The following is a 19,579-nucleotide window of genomic DNA, read 5'->3' on the forward strand; positions in this document are numbered from 1 at the left end:
GTAACATAAAAATGGAACCAATAAGAAGCTATACAGAACAGATTTGTTAAAAATATAACATATTAGGGTTAAATTTAATATAAAATAAGAAATTGTTATTTACAGAAAATGAAAAATTAGTATGAATGAAATCAAACAAAATAGAGATATTTTGGTTAAATTTAATATGTACTTTTCAGATTTGCGTAATATATATAATAGGGAATGCATTGATTACATAAACCCTCCTCAGTTAAAACATCCAAAAAGTTTTTGAAATGCTTTAACTGAGAAAAGTTTACATAATGGATGGATTTCCTATCATATATATTACATAAACCTGAAACGTTCATATTAAATTACTTCAGAATATCATTCTTTGATTTGACTTCATTATTACAACTTATATAATTCAATGAAAGTACAAACGAGTCAGTCTAGACTCCCCTAATGTGGATACTCTAACAAAAATTTAGAGTAGTTTGTTATATTTGAGTCGAAAATTCTAATATCATGCACCGGTTCTTAACGTAACAAAATATCTATCTATCTTTCTACAAACATACATATGTATACATATACATGCATCTTGCATGCATACAAACATCTATGTATTTGTGTGTGTATGTGTGTGTACATACTCAACACGAGTGTGAATGCAAACACACACACATATATACACATACACACTTACGTATGTGTATAGACTACGATGTCATCATGAGTGGAGTATAAACTTTGTTAAAACTAGCAGCTAAATCCTTTACAAATCACACAGCAGTGTCTTGATATATGCATAATCAATGTATTCTAAATATACTATAGATAAGCCACAGCAAAATATTTATAGATGGACTAGCACACACACACACAGCAAAATGTTTATAGATGGACTAGCACACACACACACATGTGCACGCAGGGATATACTTCATGTATACACACATACACAGATCTACAGACATGCTAACATACACATAAACACATTCACACACACAAATTAATTAGATGCCCGGCATTATCCTCACCAAGAAAAACACCACCAGAAAGAGTTGTGGTTCACACATGTTCTCCCTAAGCATAGTTCCCTGAAAATATTTGATAGACACACTTCAAGAGTTTACTTTAGTGGGGCATCCAACATACAGTAAATATTAATTGATAAGCTCATATCTGAGGTAGAGGCAAGATGCTCATGCTAGGGCAACATGTCCCTTTCACGGCCACTGAAACACAGAGACAGCTATATATGAAGCATAGGTGACATCAAAGCACCAGCAGGCAGTCAAATGTGCAGAAGTATGTGGGCATGTAAGAAGGTCCTTTCAGTACCAGATTGTACAACCATAAGTTTTTCTCTAATGTGCAGGAGAGACACAATGCCACAGCTCTGGCCAGATATGTATGGACGTTGATGGAAAGCACCATAAATCATAATATCAAGTGGAGAGTCCTAGAGAAGTGCAAGCCTTATTTCAACAATAGGTGTGTTGGCTAAGCAAGGCAACAAAGGAATTATGTTAAAAAACTCTCTTCGCCCAGACACCTGCAGAAGCGAATGTCTGATATCATGTCCATATGATCAAAAATATGTGATTGCTCAACTACGGGCTCTGTTGTGATTATAAATGCTGTGACCTCCGACATTGGTCCTTCAATCATCACCACCCAAAAACCCAGTAAAGTTTTAAGCTCACCAAACCATCCACAAATATACACACATAAGGTAAGATGATTTAGTGCCCGCCTAGTTCCCCATCCTAAAACCCCCAACATCACTCCAAGCTTGCTGACAACCAGCACTCAAGGTTTTGGGGTGAGCAAAGGACATAACACTTGATGGATTCTGTTTATTGACTGCCTCTCATGACTTCGTTTTATCTTTTTCACAGCACCCATAAATCACATGTGACACTTTCTCACCTCCAGTAAAATAGAGCAATCACCAATGTTTTCACACTGGTCAACTCTGATGATTGCAGTTATTAGATGATTGTTTGAATGTCTAATATCTTGTGCAAAACCGATTTGTGAGATTGGCCATAATGTATCTACAATATTGTATACTTTGATTCATATAGGAGTGGTTGCAAGGTAAGAAGCCTACTTGCCAACCACATGACCCTTGGTTCAGTCCCACTGCATGACACTTTGGACAAGTGTCTTCTACTGCAGTCTCAGGCCAACCAAGTGGATTTGGTAGATGGAAACTGAAAGAAGCCTGTTGTATATGTTAGTGTCCCATCACTATTTGACAATTAGTGTTGGTGTGTTTACGTAACTAAGTGGTTCAACAAAAAAGATTTGATAGAATAATACCAGGCTTAAAAAATAAAAGTTCTAGAGTCAATTCATTCTACTAAAATCCTTCAAGGCGATGCCCCAGCATGGCTGCAGTTTAATGGGTGAAACAAGTAAAAGAATAAAAGAATATATGTGTATGTATGTATATATATATATATATTTGACGAATTAAGAAATAAGATTCAGTTGAATTAGATACTTAAGTTGAGGCACCAAATCAGTCTGGTATTATCCGCACAGCTCGAAATAAGGTGAATAAAAAGCAAATGAGTAACAATACCTTGACATCCTTGTTACTTATTTGCTTATATTTATATATATAAATAGAGTTTAACGCAGGTATAATTCAAATACTTTTACTTCCGACACATGTTTCGAAGATTTCACAGATATTCCAAAGGAATAAATGGTGTAAAGCAATGTAATCTTCTCTTCAGGGAAGTGAAGAAAGGAAACTCGTCAATAAGATATTTTAACAGAAAATAATGGATATGTATAGTGATTTACTGAACGCTATTAATATTCATCATCATCATGTTTGAAAAAACGTTATATGATATAACGTCAGAAGAAGCATATAGAAAGAGGAGGGATATTTTTTAATAATTATACCTGCGTTAAACTCCATTTATTTATTTATATATTATACAAAAAATGTCCACGTAAACTCCTTTAAAAACAAGGAGTTACAAACTTTTTACTTGTGTGATTTTTTGCTACCCTGGTAACTATTTATCTATTTTTTCCGTGTTAATTGTTAACAAGGGAAAAATACACTCATCTATATACATATATATATATATATATATATATATATATATATATATAATTGTTGTTGGCATCCTTTTCTCTCGGGAGACAATGGAGTTGCACATAAAATAATCTAGTCCGGCTTTTACATTTCATGTTCTATTACATCTGCTGTGGCTGTGTAGTCCTATCTTAGACACACACTCCCTCTGGCAGGTGCCGCAAATGCATCGAACACTTTGCCTGGCTGGTTGTAATGTCATAGTTTCTTGTTGATGTCTTTTCTTGTCTTTCCATTTCTCCTCTCTCTCTCTCTCTCTCTCTCTCTCTGTGTCACTCCTTTGTGTTCCCCCTTTTACGGTATGACACCAATCTCTGCTTCCCAGTTGCTAATAATGATGTTTTAGGCCTTCATGTCCCTTTTGCAAACATCATTGTATCGTAAGAACGGTCTTCCCACAGACCTAGTGCCTCTAGCAAGCTCTCCGTAGAGTAAGTCCTTGGGGATTCTGCCATTCTTCCATACGGCTAACATGTCCAAGCCATCTCATACGTCTTTGTGTGAGGAGTGCAAACATGCTTGGTATTCCTGCTTGCTTGAGGACATCTTTGTTGGAGACATGATTCTGCCATTTGATGCCAAGGATTTTCTGGAGGCAGCGCAGGTGAAAGATATTTAGGCGACGCTCTTGAAGTGTGTATGACGTACAGGTTTCACTTCCATACAGTAGAGTGCTAAATACACATGCCTGGTAAATCTTCATTTTTGTGGTCTTGGTCAGCTTATTGTTGTTCCATGCCCATTTGGAGAGTTGGGCCATCACAGCAGCTGCCTTGCCAATGCGTATATTGACCTCAGCATCAAGGGATAGGTTGTAGGTGACGGTAGAGCAAAAATAGGTAAACTTCTCCACCTCCTGTAATCTGTGGTCTCCAATATGTATGTTTGGGATGTCCGATGTAGCCTGACCCATGATGTTGGTCTTCTTGAGGCTGATAACTAAGCCAAAGTCGCTACATGCTTGCTCAAAACAGTTGATGAGCCTTTGTAGGGCTTCTTCTGTGTGTGATACCAGAGCGGCATCATCAGCAAATAGCATCTCCTTGATCAGGACGCTTCTGATTTTTGTCTTGGCACGCAGACGCGAGAGATTGAACAGTTTTCTATCACTTCTACTGTGCAGAAACTCTCCATCATCTGATGTCTCAAATATAATATGTATATATCATCATCATCATCATCATCATCATTTAGCGTCCGCTTTCCATGCTAGCATGGGTTGGACGGGTCAACTGGGGTCTGTGAAGCTGGAAGGCTTCGTCAGGCCCAGTCAGATCTGGCAGTGTTTCTACGGCTGGATGCCCTTCCTAACGCCAACCACTCCGCGAGTGTAGTGGGTGTTTTTTACGTGCCACCTGCACAGGTGCCAGACAGAGCTGGTGAACGGCCACGAACGGATGGTGCTTTTACGTGTCACCGGCATGGGGCCAGGCGATGCTGGCAACGGACACGAACGGATGGTGCTTTTACATGCCACCAACACGGGGCCAGACAGAGCTGGCAAACGGCCACGAACGGATGGTGCTTTTACGTGTCACCGGCACGGGGCCAGGTAAGGCTGGCAACGAACACGGACGGATGGTGCTTTTACGTGCCACCGACACGGGGGCCAGGCAGAGCTGGCAAACGGCCACGAGCGAATGGTGCTTTTACGTATCACCGGCACGGGTGCCAGACGAGGCTGACAGCGGACACGAACGGATGGGTCACTTAACCCCTGCTTTCTGATATATGATTTGATTTTGATTGTTCTCACTGGTCTTGCCGGGTCTTCTCACGCACAGCATACTTCCATAGGTCTCAGTCTCTGGTCATTTCCTTGGTGAGACCTAGAGTTCGAAGGTCGTGCTTCACCACCTCGACCCAGGTTTTCCTGGGTCTACCTCTTCCACAGGTCCCCTCAACTGCCAGGGTGTGGCACTTTTTCACACACCTATCTTCATCCATTCTCACCACATGACCATACCAGTGCAATCGTCTCTCTTGCACACAACATCTGATGCCTCTTAGGTCCAACTTTTCTCTCAAGGTACTTACCCTCTGTCGACTATGAACACTGACATTACACATCCAACGGAGCATACTAGCTTCATTTCTCGCGAGCTTACGCATGTCCTCAGCAGTCACGGCCCATGTTTCACTGCCATGTAGCATGGCTGTTCGTACACATGCATCATACAGTCTGCCTTTTACTCTGAGCGAGAGGCCTTTAGTCACCAACAGAGGCAAGAGCTCCCTAAACTTTGCCCAGGCTATTCTTACTCTAGCCGTTACACTTTCAGCACACCCACCCCCACTACTGACTTGGTCACCAAGATAACGGAAGCTATCAACTACTTCTAGTTTTCCCCCTGGAAAGTGACGGAAGTTGTTTTCTGCAGATTTTCAGAGGTCAATGCTCCCGAGCATCTGCCACATACAAAAACCATCTTCCTAGTTAGCCTTCCTATGACATTGCTGCACCTCATATATATATATATATATATATATATATATATATATATATATTTATATACACATACATGCATACATACGTAGAGAAAGAGAGAGAAAGGATATTTAGAAAATTATTGTTAATCCAACTTACAACATCGTTAATTTACCAAGATTTTGAAAGGCTCCTTCTTCAATACTTTTTATTTTATTTTTATACAGATATCTGAAACAAATGAAATTGTAAAAATTTTTGGGAGTAGATTTTTGATAAAATATTATTGCTACGGAATTAGTTTTTTCACAAAATATAGAACTAAGTGATATTTATAGGAAAAAAAATTACGAAGCCTGAAGTTAATTGGTGGACAATTTGGTTGATATACTATTTGATATATCCAATGGTAACTTATCAGAAAAGGACATTACATGTATAATTAAAATTCCAAGGTCACAACAGGAAAGCTTTTTTCGTATCTGTGTTAGGTGAAAATAGAATTGGGATTGTCCAACAGCAGCTAAAGGTTACTCCCTTGCTGTAGCCAACGTCAAAGGCCCTGTCAGCATTCATAAAGATGAAAATATTGCACAATGTACTTCCTAATGTTTAAAAAAGTTAGGAAGAGTCACGGTTTAAACTCCTTTTGTCATAGGACTAAACGTTCACAACTAACCCAGAAGTGAACAACAATAACTATAAAGCCACTATGTAGTAGTGTAGTCAGCTAAATATATTGAATCTAGCAACAAATCACACACTACGACCTGCAAGCTGGGGGATACGTTAGAGTAAGTGATCCCTAATATGTTCAATGACTGATAGTACCATTTCAGCAATGTTTCATTAGACAAAGAATAACCATCCAAATTTCCCCTCAGATCACACACCCAACTGGTATGCTGTCACTGACATGCAAAAATATGGATGGAAGTCTTTCAACAATACATTCACCCATTTAAGAAAAAAATATGATTGGAGCTCATTGGTTGTATTGAAGCAATCTTCTTTGTGTGACAGCATTGGATACCACTGTTAGTTTGACATTATGTGGCAACCATAATTTGGAATAGTAGCCCAGGCAACTACGAGGGGCGTTCAATAAGTAATGCCCCGACCCACTTCCCATAGCAGTAGAGCAACGAAATTTAGCACAGTTATTAGTCGTTTTCTACATAGGAACCACCCAGAGTTATGCATTTCTCCCATCGTTTGATGCGGCTCTGGAGACCGTTTTTGTAGAAGAACCCAGCTTGGTCCTCGAACCTCAATGTGACTTCAGAAATCAAGGCTGCATCATCTGGGAAACACTTTCCTTTCAAAAACAACTTCATGATTGGGAAGAGGTGAAAATCAGAGGGTGCAAGGTCAGGAAAGTAGGGGGGATGAGGAGGAGTTCATAGCCATACGCCTGTGCTTCTGATCTGGCGACAAGCGAGTTGTGGACCGGAGCGTTGTCCTGCAGGAGGAGGATGCCTTTGCTGATCTTGCCCCGCCTCTTGATTTTGATAACTTCTCTTAATTTCCTCAAAAGTGAAGCATAATAGGCTCCTGCAATTGTGGTACCCTTTGCCAGGAAATCTGTCATCACTACTCCGTCCTGGTCCCAGAAGACTGTAATCATGACCTTGCCAGCGGAGGGCTGCACCCTTGCCTTCTTTGGAGGGGGTGAGTCACGGTGCTTCCACTGCATTGACTGGGCTTTGGTCTCTGGATCATCGTGATGGACCCAGGTTTCATCCTGTGTAATCAGTCTTTTGAAAAATTTTGACTCATCTTCTTGGCACATCTCCAAATTCACCCTCGAGCACTCGACGCGTTCTTGCTTCTGGAAAGGCATGAGCAACCTGGGAATCCATCTGGCAGACACCTTTTGCATATGCAAATGGTCATGAATGATAGTTTCCACAGACCTGGTACTAATCTTGACCTCATGGGCTATTTGGCAAATAATTATGCGTCGATCTTCCAAAATGGCAGCCTCAACTTGACAGACAGATGCCTCATCAATGGCAGAAGGGGGCGACCAGATCTGGGAGCTGTTTCCACAGAGTTCCGACCATGTTTGAATTCACGATGCCAGCGTTTTACAATGTCATATGATGGGGCATCATCACCATAAGTTACTTTCATTTCATCAAAAGTCTCCCATGGTGTGCGTCCTTTCAAATACAAAAACCGGATCACTGCTCGACACTCAACAGGCTCCATTTCACACTTGACTCGGTTCAAACACCTGTAAATCAGAAACCACAATTAATTCAGAGCTGTAATTTGCCACTTACTCTATAGAGATATAAATAATTGCACATGCAAAATTTCAGCTAGATCAAACAATTGCAAGTGGGTCAGAGGCATTACTTATTGAACGTCCCTCGTAAGAGCAAATCTTCTCCACAGGATTAACATTATATCCTTTTCTTCTTGTTCTCAATAATCTCAGAATCTGACAAATCAGCTGCCTACACATTGTTACCATTTTGGCAATACACATGCAGAACGATGCATTTCCAAGATCACACCCCGATTGTAATTCAAGGATTGTTATACCCACTTGTCCTGTGTAATCTGTCTGTGGGATGATACTGGACTTTCTTCAAGCCACTTGTATAATGAGTTCAATTCTTTCTGTAGTCTTGTATTATCATCAGGGTTTTGAATGCTTGTGATACTTTTGTATTGATAGGGTATATTCTCTTTTCTTTTAACATTTTGTAAGTTTGCCACATGCCAGGAAACTGTGGAAAATTATATGGTTTTGCAAAACCTTTTTACATTTCTTTTTCAGAATATCTAGAAAAACTGTCAGAGCCTGTTGCTAAGTTCAAGTTCACCTCTTCAATGACTGACTTACATTCTTTTATATCTTAATCGATGGCTCTCAGTTTCCAGTTTAGAGATGCGGTGTTGAAGAACTCATCAGGCTTTTTGATGGGACTTCTCACTGTCATTAAGTTGCTTATTTAAGAAAGTTGAGATCTTTATTTTTTGCCTCACATAAGGGATAGCGTTTATGAACCGTTTTTTTTTTTACATAAATTCTTGAGATTCAGGTTTACTTCTTACCGATTTCCACTAAGCTTGTAGAAGTTCAGGTTGAAAAGGTTTCAAATGTTTCCAGAATAATATAGAATTTCAGTTTACTTTGAATCATATGGCGTTAGTTCTGTTATGTTACGATCTGAGAAATTCGGACACCTTCACAAAATGAATGAGCTCTTGGTTATTAATGAAGCAGAGGTTCAACATGGCATTGTTCCTAGTTAGTTATATTATTTCTAGTCTTATAGTGAGATCATGTAAAGCTTTTGCTTGACTTTGTTCATGACGTGACATTGTTGGAGATTGTGTTGCCTTCGAATCATTTGATATTGGTAAAGTTGAAGTCATCCAACAGTGATGCATTGATCTAATTTTCTTAGTACTACTATTATTTTTTAAGGCTTTCATTAAATTTCCTATCATGATTGTGGATGTCGTTAAAATGATATGATGTACATATTACATCATCAAGGTACTTTATATGCATTATTAGTGTGTCATATACCGAGCTTCATTTTTACAACAATATTGAGGATGTACATGGCAATTCTCCCAGAACTTCTTCCCTTGTTTGTTTCACTGAAATACAGCATATTTTGATATGTGAATTTCTACATCATTTATGATCGCAAATAGATGTATTTCTGTAAGTGCTATGCATATTGTTTGATTGCATGCAGGAAGATCTCTTAAGTATGAAATATTCTTTTCTACTATAGATAGGCACAAGTGCTTAATTTATCGACCCTGAAAGGATGAAAGGCAAAGTTGACCTCGGCGGAGTTTGAACTCAGAATGTAAAGACAGATGAAATACCTATTTCTTTACTACCCACAAGGGGCTAAACACAGCGGGGACAAACAAGGACAGACACATGGATTAAGTCAATTACATCAACCCCAGTGCGTAACTGGTACTTATTTAATCGACCCCGAAAGGATGAAAGGCAAAGTTGATCTCGGCGGAATTTGAACTCAGAACGTAACGGCAGATGAAATATGGCTACGCATTTCGCCCGGCGTGCTAATGATTCTGCCAGCTCGCTGCCTTCTTAAATATGAAATATTGTTTCAATTATTGAACTATTACAGGCTTCTAATGTTTAATAGTAAAATTGGTGTGCAAGTTGGTTTGGTGACAATGATGATAATTCTTTGTTTATTATTTGCTGTGATCTTGTATGTGGTTCGCATGGCTTTGGTTCAGTTTCGTTTGTAACCATGTTAGCCGTTTAATATCTTTTGTGCAACACTTACAAATATGTTATTCAAACACTACAGCTCACATAACCTCTTCATATTGTTCTGCAGGTTATAGACTATTTCAGTTATATGTTTATCCCTTGTCCTGTTGTTTTCTTGAGGAGTAATCACTGAGTAAAGCAGCAGTTTGCCTCCATCTCTTTATGCACGTGAACACTTCTCATTTAGAAATTACATTTGGTTGAAAACAACAATTCTTTTTATCTTTAGGCTCGCATGCTTGGACAGGATGTTGGTAGGTAGCTTTTGCCACTGTATTTGCAAGCTGTTGTATGGTATATTAACGACATCAATTCATGAGAGGGTGAGGTGTAATGGGTTAGTAGCTCTGGTTGTCATGGGTTAGCAGCCAGATCTAAGGATATTGCTAATATACCATAACTTCCGGACAATAGTGATAGCTACAAAGTTTAGGTTGCATGGACCTGTGACAACCAGTTATTAAATTATCTATTTATCTACCTAGAGAAAGAAAGGGGGAATGGAAATCAAATTGATGGATAGAGAGAGATATTTATAATGAAAGAGAGAGTCAGAGATAAAAGGGAAGATGCCGATATTCAATATTTATAAATGTATTGTCAATGAAATAATATCAACAAGTCTGATTCAACTTACAAGGCTTCTAAACTGCTAAGATTTTGGAATGTTCCTATTTCAATACTCATGATTTCATTGTTATCCAGATGTCTGAAACATTAAAAAATGCCCATAAGAAATGGTATCGAGCAAATTTGTGATAAAATATTACATATTACGGATTAACGATTAGGTTTTGTATAAAATGAAGAAAAACTGTGATGCCTACAAGAAACAAAAAATCAGAATTAAAACTGACATAAATGCAAATACAAATGCCTGTTTCAAAACTATTGTATTTATCAATAACGAGTAGTTAATTGTACCATAGCATTTTAAAACTTGCAGTGCCTTAATATTTTCTTGCTTGTTGATTTAAAATTTTCTGTATCATATTATCTATGTGTGAAATTTTGTAGGTTATTTATCAAACACTATTTTATAAAGACAACGAATAGTTAATAGGTGAGAAATCTAGTTTAATGTCGGATGTACAAAATCATAGTTTTACTGATTACTCCTGTGGATTATGGTAATGAGTAACAACATCTGACTTATGGTGGATGACATAACTCAGTGTGGAACGTATTATTTTCCTTCTATGTGTATATGTACATCTGTATATTTGGGTTCCAGTACATAGGTGTGTAGTCATCTTGTATGTCGATGTAAAGACTTGGATGAAATTCGAAATTATTTCCTCATTTAGACACTGTAGTTACACAATTACATACGCACGTAGAGGGAGAGGGAGAGAGAGAAAGAAATATACATGTGCCTGTTTGTGTGCGTATAGTGTGTGTATTTAAACAAACACACATATGCATATACATATATGCATATATATATATATATCTCTGTGTGTGTGTGTGTGTATGTATGTATTCATCACATACACATATACATATATGCATATATATGTGTGTGTGTATTCATATACACATGCTGCACATACATAATGAGTTAAATGCAAAACAGCTGAAAGTACTAATAGAATAACATGACCTTAAATAAGTCAATGACAATGATACGCTATTACAAATTCCTTCAACTTACTGACATTACAGAGTCCTGGAATCATGAAATCCAAAATGTAATTTGAAAGATGATAAGGATGCCACTTTTAATATCTGACTCATATGTCCATTCCATTCTGATATAAGTTGAGTTAGCAAGCTAATACAAGACAGAATTATCATTAAAATCAAAGAAATTGTCCAGCTTGTCCCATAAAGTCTCACCATGCTATCAGATGACATATACTATAAAAATACTTTCAACTCAACATTGATAACTTTTAGTCTTCTATTTCATTTATATTGCTAAATAAGGTTTTAAGTTTTGCTTTAAAATAATACACAATGTCAAGAAGGAAATTAATACCATAATGGCTGAAAGGAAGATTTTAATAAAATTCAACAGGAGTCACTGGAAGCGGAAGGCAAGAGTGGTTCCTCCTACACAGTTCAGGTTACTCTATTGATCAGACTGTTTATTACATAATTTAAAAGCTAAAAAATAATACAAATACATCTTGATTTCTTCTTAATCAATATTTAAGTAACAAGAGAAAAAGAGAATTAAAATCTAATTTGAATAATACTCAACCTATGATCATTAACGACTACACCTTTATAATAGATATGGAGATAATAATACAAGAAAATGCCCTAATTGTGATCAAGAGAGCATGGTTCATATAGTAAAGAAATACATCTAAAAGACAAATACAAAAAGAATAGGGAGAACTACTATAACTAGTAGTAAAAGAAACTTAAATACTGTCAAGTGTAAATAATCAATATCGGTAGCATTATGACTGCATCCATTTATTGCGATAACTCTAATATATTCCACACCTATTCAATGTAAAAACAATTGTTAATGATAATTTTAATGTTAAAGATATAGAGTTATCTTTAATGTGCTATAACTGTATCATATGACAGAGGTATTGTCGACCAGAAACTATAATGAATCACTATGATAGATCTTAATTAAATTATTTGCAGCAATTAAAATACTTCACAAGGAATAATTACTAAAAAAATCTAATACTAAAAGAAACATAACTTGGTATAACACTCCTAACACTAAGAACGTAAAATGAAACATTCCAAAGTTTTCTTCTTGGTATACTAAAGAAACTCTTTCCACTGAAACATAAATATCACAGCATCATTGCATTGATATATTTACGGTGAAATTCTCATTTTTAACTAGACCTCACCTATCTGATAACACTGGCTTCTCCTATATATCAAACATTTAGAAATACACGAAAGGCAACCCTAATTTGTGGTGAAACACAACCACTCATACTTATCAACATACTAACAGACACCTAAGCATCTATAAAATTCCTATTTCTCAATCTATGTTTAGCAACCAAGGGAATGAAAGTAGAAATAACGGCTTAAAACCTAAATGTAAATGTAGGTATGAAATTAGTTCCAACTTAGGACAAGGTAATCCTAACAACTCAAGAAATAGGAGAAGGAACGATAAAACTACCTTCTGCAAACCCAAACATTTCAAATACTAACAAAGTAATTCCTCATCATGGAATTACGTACTTTCACTAGCAACAATAATAACTGAACAGCCACAAAAAGGATAGCTAATATAAAGATACTAATATTAAATAATATTAAGATGGTAATATTAAAAAGCAATACTATAGTAATACTACTAAATCATAAGCAATGTGTAACAAAATGACATGACTATCAGTGGGGGAAGATATAATTTTGCTAAACTCTCAATGACTTGCGGTGTTTAATTCCCTGACATGTATCATGCAGATATTCTCACATACATACCCACAGTTACAGATATATTTCAGCACAAATACACATATATGCACACACTTATACGTACAAAAACTCACAAACTCGCTCTTCGTCTTTCTCTGTCTAACTCTCTCACACACACATACGTATGTGTGTGTAGGTGTGTGTGCAGAGAGAGGAAAATGAAGTGGGAAAGATAAGAAGAGAGAGAAGGAAGGAGAGAGTGAGAGAGAACAGAAAGATTGTGAGATAGAGAGAGTGGGTCAAAGAGAAAAACAGAAAAAGAGGAAGACAGTTGATATTTGGAAATGCATTGTTAACGAAATAATATCATGTTAGATTCAACTTACAAGTTCCTTAAATTTGCAAGGTTCTGGAATGTTGCTTTTTCAATTTTATTAATTTTATTATGTTCCAGATATCTGTAACATGAAAGTAAAAGTAAAAATACAGAGCATATATATGATAAAATATTAAGACATTATGACTAAAGAATTACGGTTATCATGAACTAATTAAGTGATAATTATATAGGAAATAGGGAGCAAGATCCAGAGAGTTATATATATATATACATATATATATACATATATATATATATATATATATATATATATATATATACATATACATATATATATATATATATATATACATATACATATATATATATATAAATATATATATATATATATATATAATTTCAAAAATTGAGAGTAAAATTAATTAGCTATTAATCAATTTCACCAAGTATTCAGTATGTAAAGGGACCATTTAAGGCGATTTCAAAATATTACATTGTATAAAAGGGCTTAGTAAAATAAATTACTTTGCCACATACTGAACTCATTAGAAATAGCAGCCAAAAAAAGATTTTTTAGCCATTTCTAATACTTAAAGAAAATTTCTCTCAGATATTGTTTACTCAAAATAACCCACGAAGGTATGGGGGTAAAAACATTAAAAAATCACAAGTGCAAAGATTATTTGAGAACGTACGTTTCTAGATCAGCCAAATACAATTCGACATTTCTTTCGTCAGCCCAAAATTTCTTAATTCGGATTTGGAAACACTGAAAGTAGGAGCATACCCTTTTGGCGACTTTTCACCTCAGAAGAACCGTTCAAACTAACAGTGCCAACAAATTCAAAATATGCAAGCGAAGAATTCCTAAACACTATCTGAGAGAAATTTTCTTTAAGTATTAGAAATGGCTAAAAAATCTTTTTTTGGCTGCTATTTCTAATGAGTTCAGTATGTGGCAAAGTAATTTATTTTACTAAGCCCTTTTATACAATGTAATATATATATATATATATATATATATATTCGGTTTTCAAACAGGGAAACAGATCCCTCGCATTCAACTATTGCCCAATCTCACTCACCTCCCACATCATTAAAGTGTTTGAAAGAGTGTTAAGATCAAGTATAGCTGACTTCCTAGAGACCCACAAACTCCTAAATGCAAATCAGCATGGCTTTCGCTGTGGCAGGGACTGTCTAACACAGCTCTTACACCACATTGAAGATGTACTCAAAGCCTTGGGAACAGGTTTGAACTTTGATGTTATATATCTTGACTTCAGTAAAGCATTCGACAGGGTAGACCATAATATCCTACTCTCAAAATTGGCAAATGCTGGAATCGTGGAAAAGTTCTACACTGGATTAAGTATTTCCTGGCGAATAGAACACAACATGTTGTAGTTGATGGAGTCCACTCAAGCCCAGCAAAATCACCAGCGGTGTCCCCCAGGGGACTGTCTTGGGTCCGCTACTCTTCATAATTTACATAAACGACCTTTCCAGTGTCGTGCATTACCGCAAAGTGAAAACATTTTCTGATGACACTAAGCTCCAGCAAATCGTCAATGAAGAAGCAGACCGAACTCAACTCCAGTCTGATCTATATGCTGTGAGTCAATGGGTAGACAGAAACAAAATGCAACTGAACGAGGGAAAATTTGAGCTGATGCATTTTGGAAGAAATTCCTCACTAAAACAGCCATACTCTCTTCCTTCAGGGGAACCGCTCACAGCCTCTAACAATATCAGAGACCTGGGTGTAATTGTTGATGACGATCTCAGTTGGAGTGCATACATCAACAAGAAGGTCGATATAGCTCGTAGGATGAGTTCCTGGATCTTAAGAACTTTCCGGTCCAGAGAACAAGGCGTCATCATGCCACTTTTCTCCTCTTTTGTACGGCCACACCACGAATACTGCTGCCCACTGTGGTCTCCCCATATAAGACAAAACATCTCGAGGATTGAATCACCCCAGAGAGCACTCACTAAACAAATTGAAGGCATGGCTGCTCTCGATTATTGGGATCGCCTTAAAGCCTTGAAACTCTACTCTCTCTAGCGTCGCCGTGAGTGGTACATCATTTGTACGATGTGGAGAATATACCGCCAACTTTGCCCAAACGACCTGAACATTAGCTTCAAGGTTCATCCAAGACTGGGACCACGGGCTATACGTCCCCTGCCCAATTCAAGATCACAGCATACATGTACACTGCAACATAATTTCTTTTCCTCAACAGGCCCTGCCCTATTTAACATTGTCCCGAAAGAGATCAAAGAGGAAAAGGATCCTATCAACTTTAAACGGAGTCTAGATAGATTCCTTCAAGGAATACCATATAAGCCACCCATAATTGGATACAACTCACCCAACAAAAACTCACTACTTGAAAGGACCATAAACAAAACTTGACTTAAACAGGATTCGAATAATCCTATCAGGTGGTGCTATTAAGTTAGACATGGCCTGGACCAATCTTTGGTTGAAACATATCTAAGTTTATCTAAGTCTAAGTTTTATATATCATCATCATCATCGTTTAACGTCCGCTTTCCATGCTAGCATGGGTTGGACGGTTCAACTGGGGTCTGGCAAGCTCGAAGGCTGCACCAGGCCAGTCAGATCTGGCAGTGTTTCTACAGCTGGATGCCCTTCCTAACGCCAACCACTCCGAGAGTGTAGTGGGTGATTTTATGTGCCACCGACACAGGTGCCAGACGAGGCTGGCAGACGGCCACGCTCGGATGGTGTTTTTATGTGCCACTGACACAGGTGCCAGACGAGGCTGGCGAACGGCCACGCTTGGATGGTGTTTGCTACGTGCCCTCAGCACGGAGGCCAGTCGATGCGGTACTGGCTACGGTCACGTTCGGATGGTTTTCTTATGTGCCACCGGCACTGGTACCACAAGGATACAAATTCCATTGATGTTCATCTATTTTGATTTGGTTTGATTTGATTTGATTTGATTTGATTGATTTTCACTTGCCTCAACAGGTCTTCACAAGTGTCACAAGAAGGAAGGTATGCACAGGTGGACTGACTACGTCCCAGGTAGGGGCCACGGGTTATGGCTTCACTAGTCTTGCCGGGTCTTCTCACGCACAGCATACTTCCATAGGTCTCGGTCTCTAGTCATTTCCATGGTGAGACGTAACGTTCGAAGGTCGTGCTTCACCACCTCGTCCCAGGTTTTCCTGGGTCTACCTCTTCCACGGGTTCCCTCAACTGCTAGGGATTGGCACTTTCTCACACACCTATCTTCATCCATTCTCGCCACATGACCATACCAGCGCAATCGTCTCTCTTGCACACCACAACTGATGCTTCTTAGGTACAACATTTCTCTCAAGGTACTAACGCTCTGTCGAGTAAGTACACTGACATTACACATCCATCGGAGCATACTGGCTTCATTCCTCATGAGCTTACGCATGTCCTCAGCAGTTACAGCCCATGTTTCACTGCCATGTAGCATGGCTGTTCGTACACATGCATCATACAGTCTGCCTTTTACTCTGAGCGAGAGGCCTTTAGTCACCAGCAGAGGTAAGAGCTCCCTAAACTTTGTCCAGGCTATTCTTATTCTAGCAGTTACACTTTCAGTGCACCCACCCCCACTACTGACTTGGTCACCTAGATAACGGAAGCTATCAACTACTTCTAGTTTTTCCCCCTGGAAAGTGACGGAAGTTGTTTTCTGCAGATTTTTGGAGGTCAATGCTCCCGAGCATCTGCCACATACAAAAACTATCTTCCCAGTTAGCCTACCTTTGACATTGCTGCACCTCTTATGTGTCCATAGCTTACACTGGGTACATCTTGTAGAGTTTCTACCTACACCTTTTCTACAGATCGAGCAGGGCCATCTTCCTGAGGATATTTGTGGATTGTCTACCTTTCTACTTATTAGTACTTTGGTTTTAGCTAGGTTGACTCTAAGGCCCCTCGCTTCTAAACCCTCCTTCCACACTTGGAACTTCTCCTCCAGTTCTGATAGTGACTCAGCAATTAGAGCGAGGTCGTCAGTATAGAGGAGCTCCCAGGGGCAACCTGTCTTGAATTCCTCCACAATTGCCTGGAGGACTATGATAAATAGGAGGGGGCTGAGGACTGAACCCTGGTGGACCCCAACCTCTACTTTGAATTCTTCTGTGTACATGTTGCCAACCCTAACCTTACTTACGGCATCTCTGTACATGGCTTGCACAGCCCTCACCAGCCATTCATCTATCCCTAGTTTCCTCATTGACCACCAGATGAGGGATCGGGGGACCCTATCAAAGGCTTTCTCCATCTCAATGAAAGCCAGGTACAGGGGCTTATCTTTGGCTAGGTATTTCTCCTGCAGCTGCCTTACCAGAAATATAGCATCAGTGGTGCTTTTCCCTGGCATGAACCCAAACTGCATCTCATCTAAACTAACTCTCTCTCTAATTAGTTGGGCTATGACCCTCTCCGTAACATTCATTACCTGATCCAACAGCTTGATACCTCTGTAATTATTTGTATCTAGGGCATCACCTTTACATTTGTAGCAGTTGACTATTATGCTGCTACACCAGTCATTGGGTATGGCTCCTTCGTGTATCACCTGGTTGACTATACGGGTGACTAGGTTATAGCCGACACTGCCAGATATTTTGAGCATCTCTGCAGTAATTCCTGATGGGCCTGGGGCTTTCCCTGTCTTCATGCTTCTAATTGCCTTAGCTACCACGGAACTATCAACTCGGATAGCTGGTCCCTCTGTTGGGTCAACATTCGGCAGACTCTCTTTATCCCATTCATTTTCTTTATTCACCAACCTTTCATAGTGGCATCTCCAAACCTCTCTCTTTGCATCTTCATTTAGCGCAAGTGAACCATCATCCATGCGAACACACTTCTCTCCTACCACATCACGATTCTCTCTCACACACTGTCTTGCAACACGAAATACCTCAAGTCTTTCATCCTCACGGCTCAGAACATTGGCAAATTTTTTCTTATCCACTTCCCCTCTGGCTAAATAAACCTGTCTCCTAGCTTCCCTTTTGGCTGTCTGATACAATTCCCTGCTACCACCGTTCTTCCAGTCCTTCCAATCCTGTCTCTTTTGTCTAATAGCCCTGTCAACCACGGTGTTCCACCACCATGTTACTCTGGGTCGAGATGGTACTTTGCTCCATCCACAGATCTGTTCAGTGGCTGTCAGCAGATTGTCTCGTAGGAATCTCTAGTTGTCTTCCACATTAAGTGAAGCTATATCCCCTTCTATTTCGTCAAAGGCTTCGCGTAGTATGTCTCTAAATCTCTGTCCATTTGCAGGATCTTTAAGCTTCCAGACCCTTCTCCTCCAAGCTGGTCTTCTTCTGGGCAACCATTTAGCTCTGATCCTGATGTCGCTAACTACTAATCTATGTTGAGGAGTACATTCTTCGCCTGGAAAGGTTTTGGCATTTATAATCAGCCCTCTTTCCCTTTTTCTGGCAAGGATGTAGTCAATCTGGCTGGTGTGTCTGCCAGAACGGTAGGTGACTAGGTGAGAGGTGGGTTTCCTGAAGTTGGTATTGCAGACCATAAGGTCATTTGCATCACAGAACTCCAGCAGCCTGGTTCCCTCCTCATTACGAGAGCCAAAACCGTAGCCTCCATGGACGCCATGGAAGCCCCCAACATGTCGTCCAACATGTCCATTGAAATCACCTGCCACGAAGAGAAGGTCACTGTCATTTGTCAATGAGGTAGTCCGCAATAGGGTGTCATAGAATTGGTCTTTTTGTCCTTTCGGTAGCCCTGGTTGAGGGGCATATGCCGAGATGATGGTAGCTGTCCTATGGTGTAGGACTAATCTAATTTTAATTACTCTGTCACTTACTCTGACTACCTCGATTATATATATATATATATAGATAAATATAAATATATATATATATATATATGTGTGTGTGTGGAGTCGCAATAGCCCAGTCGTTAAGGTAGTGGTCTCGCAGTCGTAGGATCACAGTTTCGATTCTTAGACTGGGCGTTGAGAGTGTTTATTGAGTGAAAATACCTAAGGTTCAATGAGGCTCTGGCAGGGG

General features: G+C 38.8%; 1 protein-coding gene across 1 annotated transcript in view; it reads right to left on the minus strand.

Annotated features, from left to right (window-relative positions):
- LOC115224769 overlaps window positions 1–19,579 on the minus strand; it is a 218,008-nt gene that overhangs the window by 145,647 nt on the left and 52,782 nt on the right. Inside the window, exons 18-20 of the mRNA XM_029795680.2 lie at window positions 13,551–13,622; window positions 10,448–10,519; window positions 5,682–5,753 (exon numbers count right to left, since the gene is read on the minus strand). Coding sequence (XP_029651540.2) covers window positions 5,682–5,753; window positions 10,448–10,519; window positions 13,551–13,622 — 216 coding nt within the window. The remainder of the gene's footprint in view (window positions 1–5,681; window positions 5,754–10,447; window positions 10,520–13,550; window positions 13,623–19,579) is intronic.

This window comes from Octopus sinensis, linkage group LG2, assembly GCF_006345805.1.
Source record: "Octopus sinensis linkage group LG2, ASM634580v1, whole genome shotgun sequence".
Classification (NCBI taxonomy): domain Eukaryota; kingdom Metazoa; phylum Mollusca; class Cephalopoda; order Octopoda; family Octopodidae; genus Octopus; species Octopus sinensis.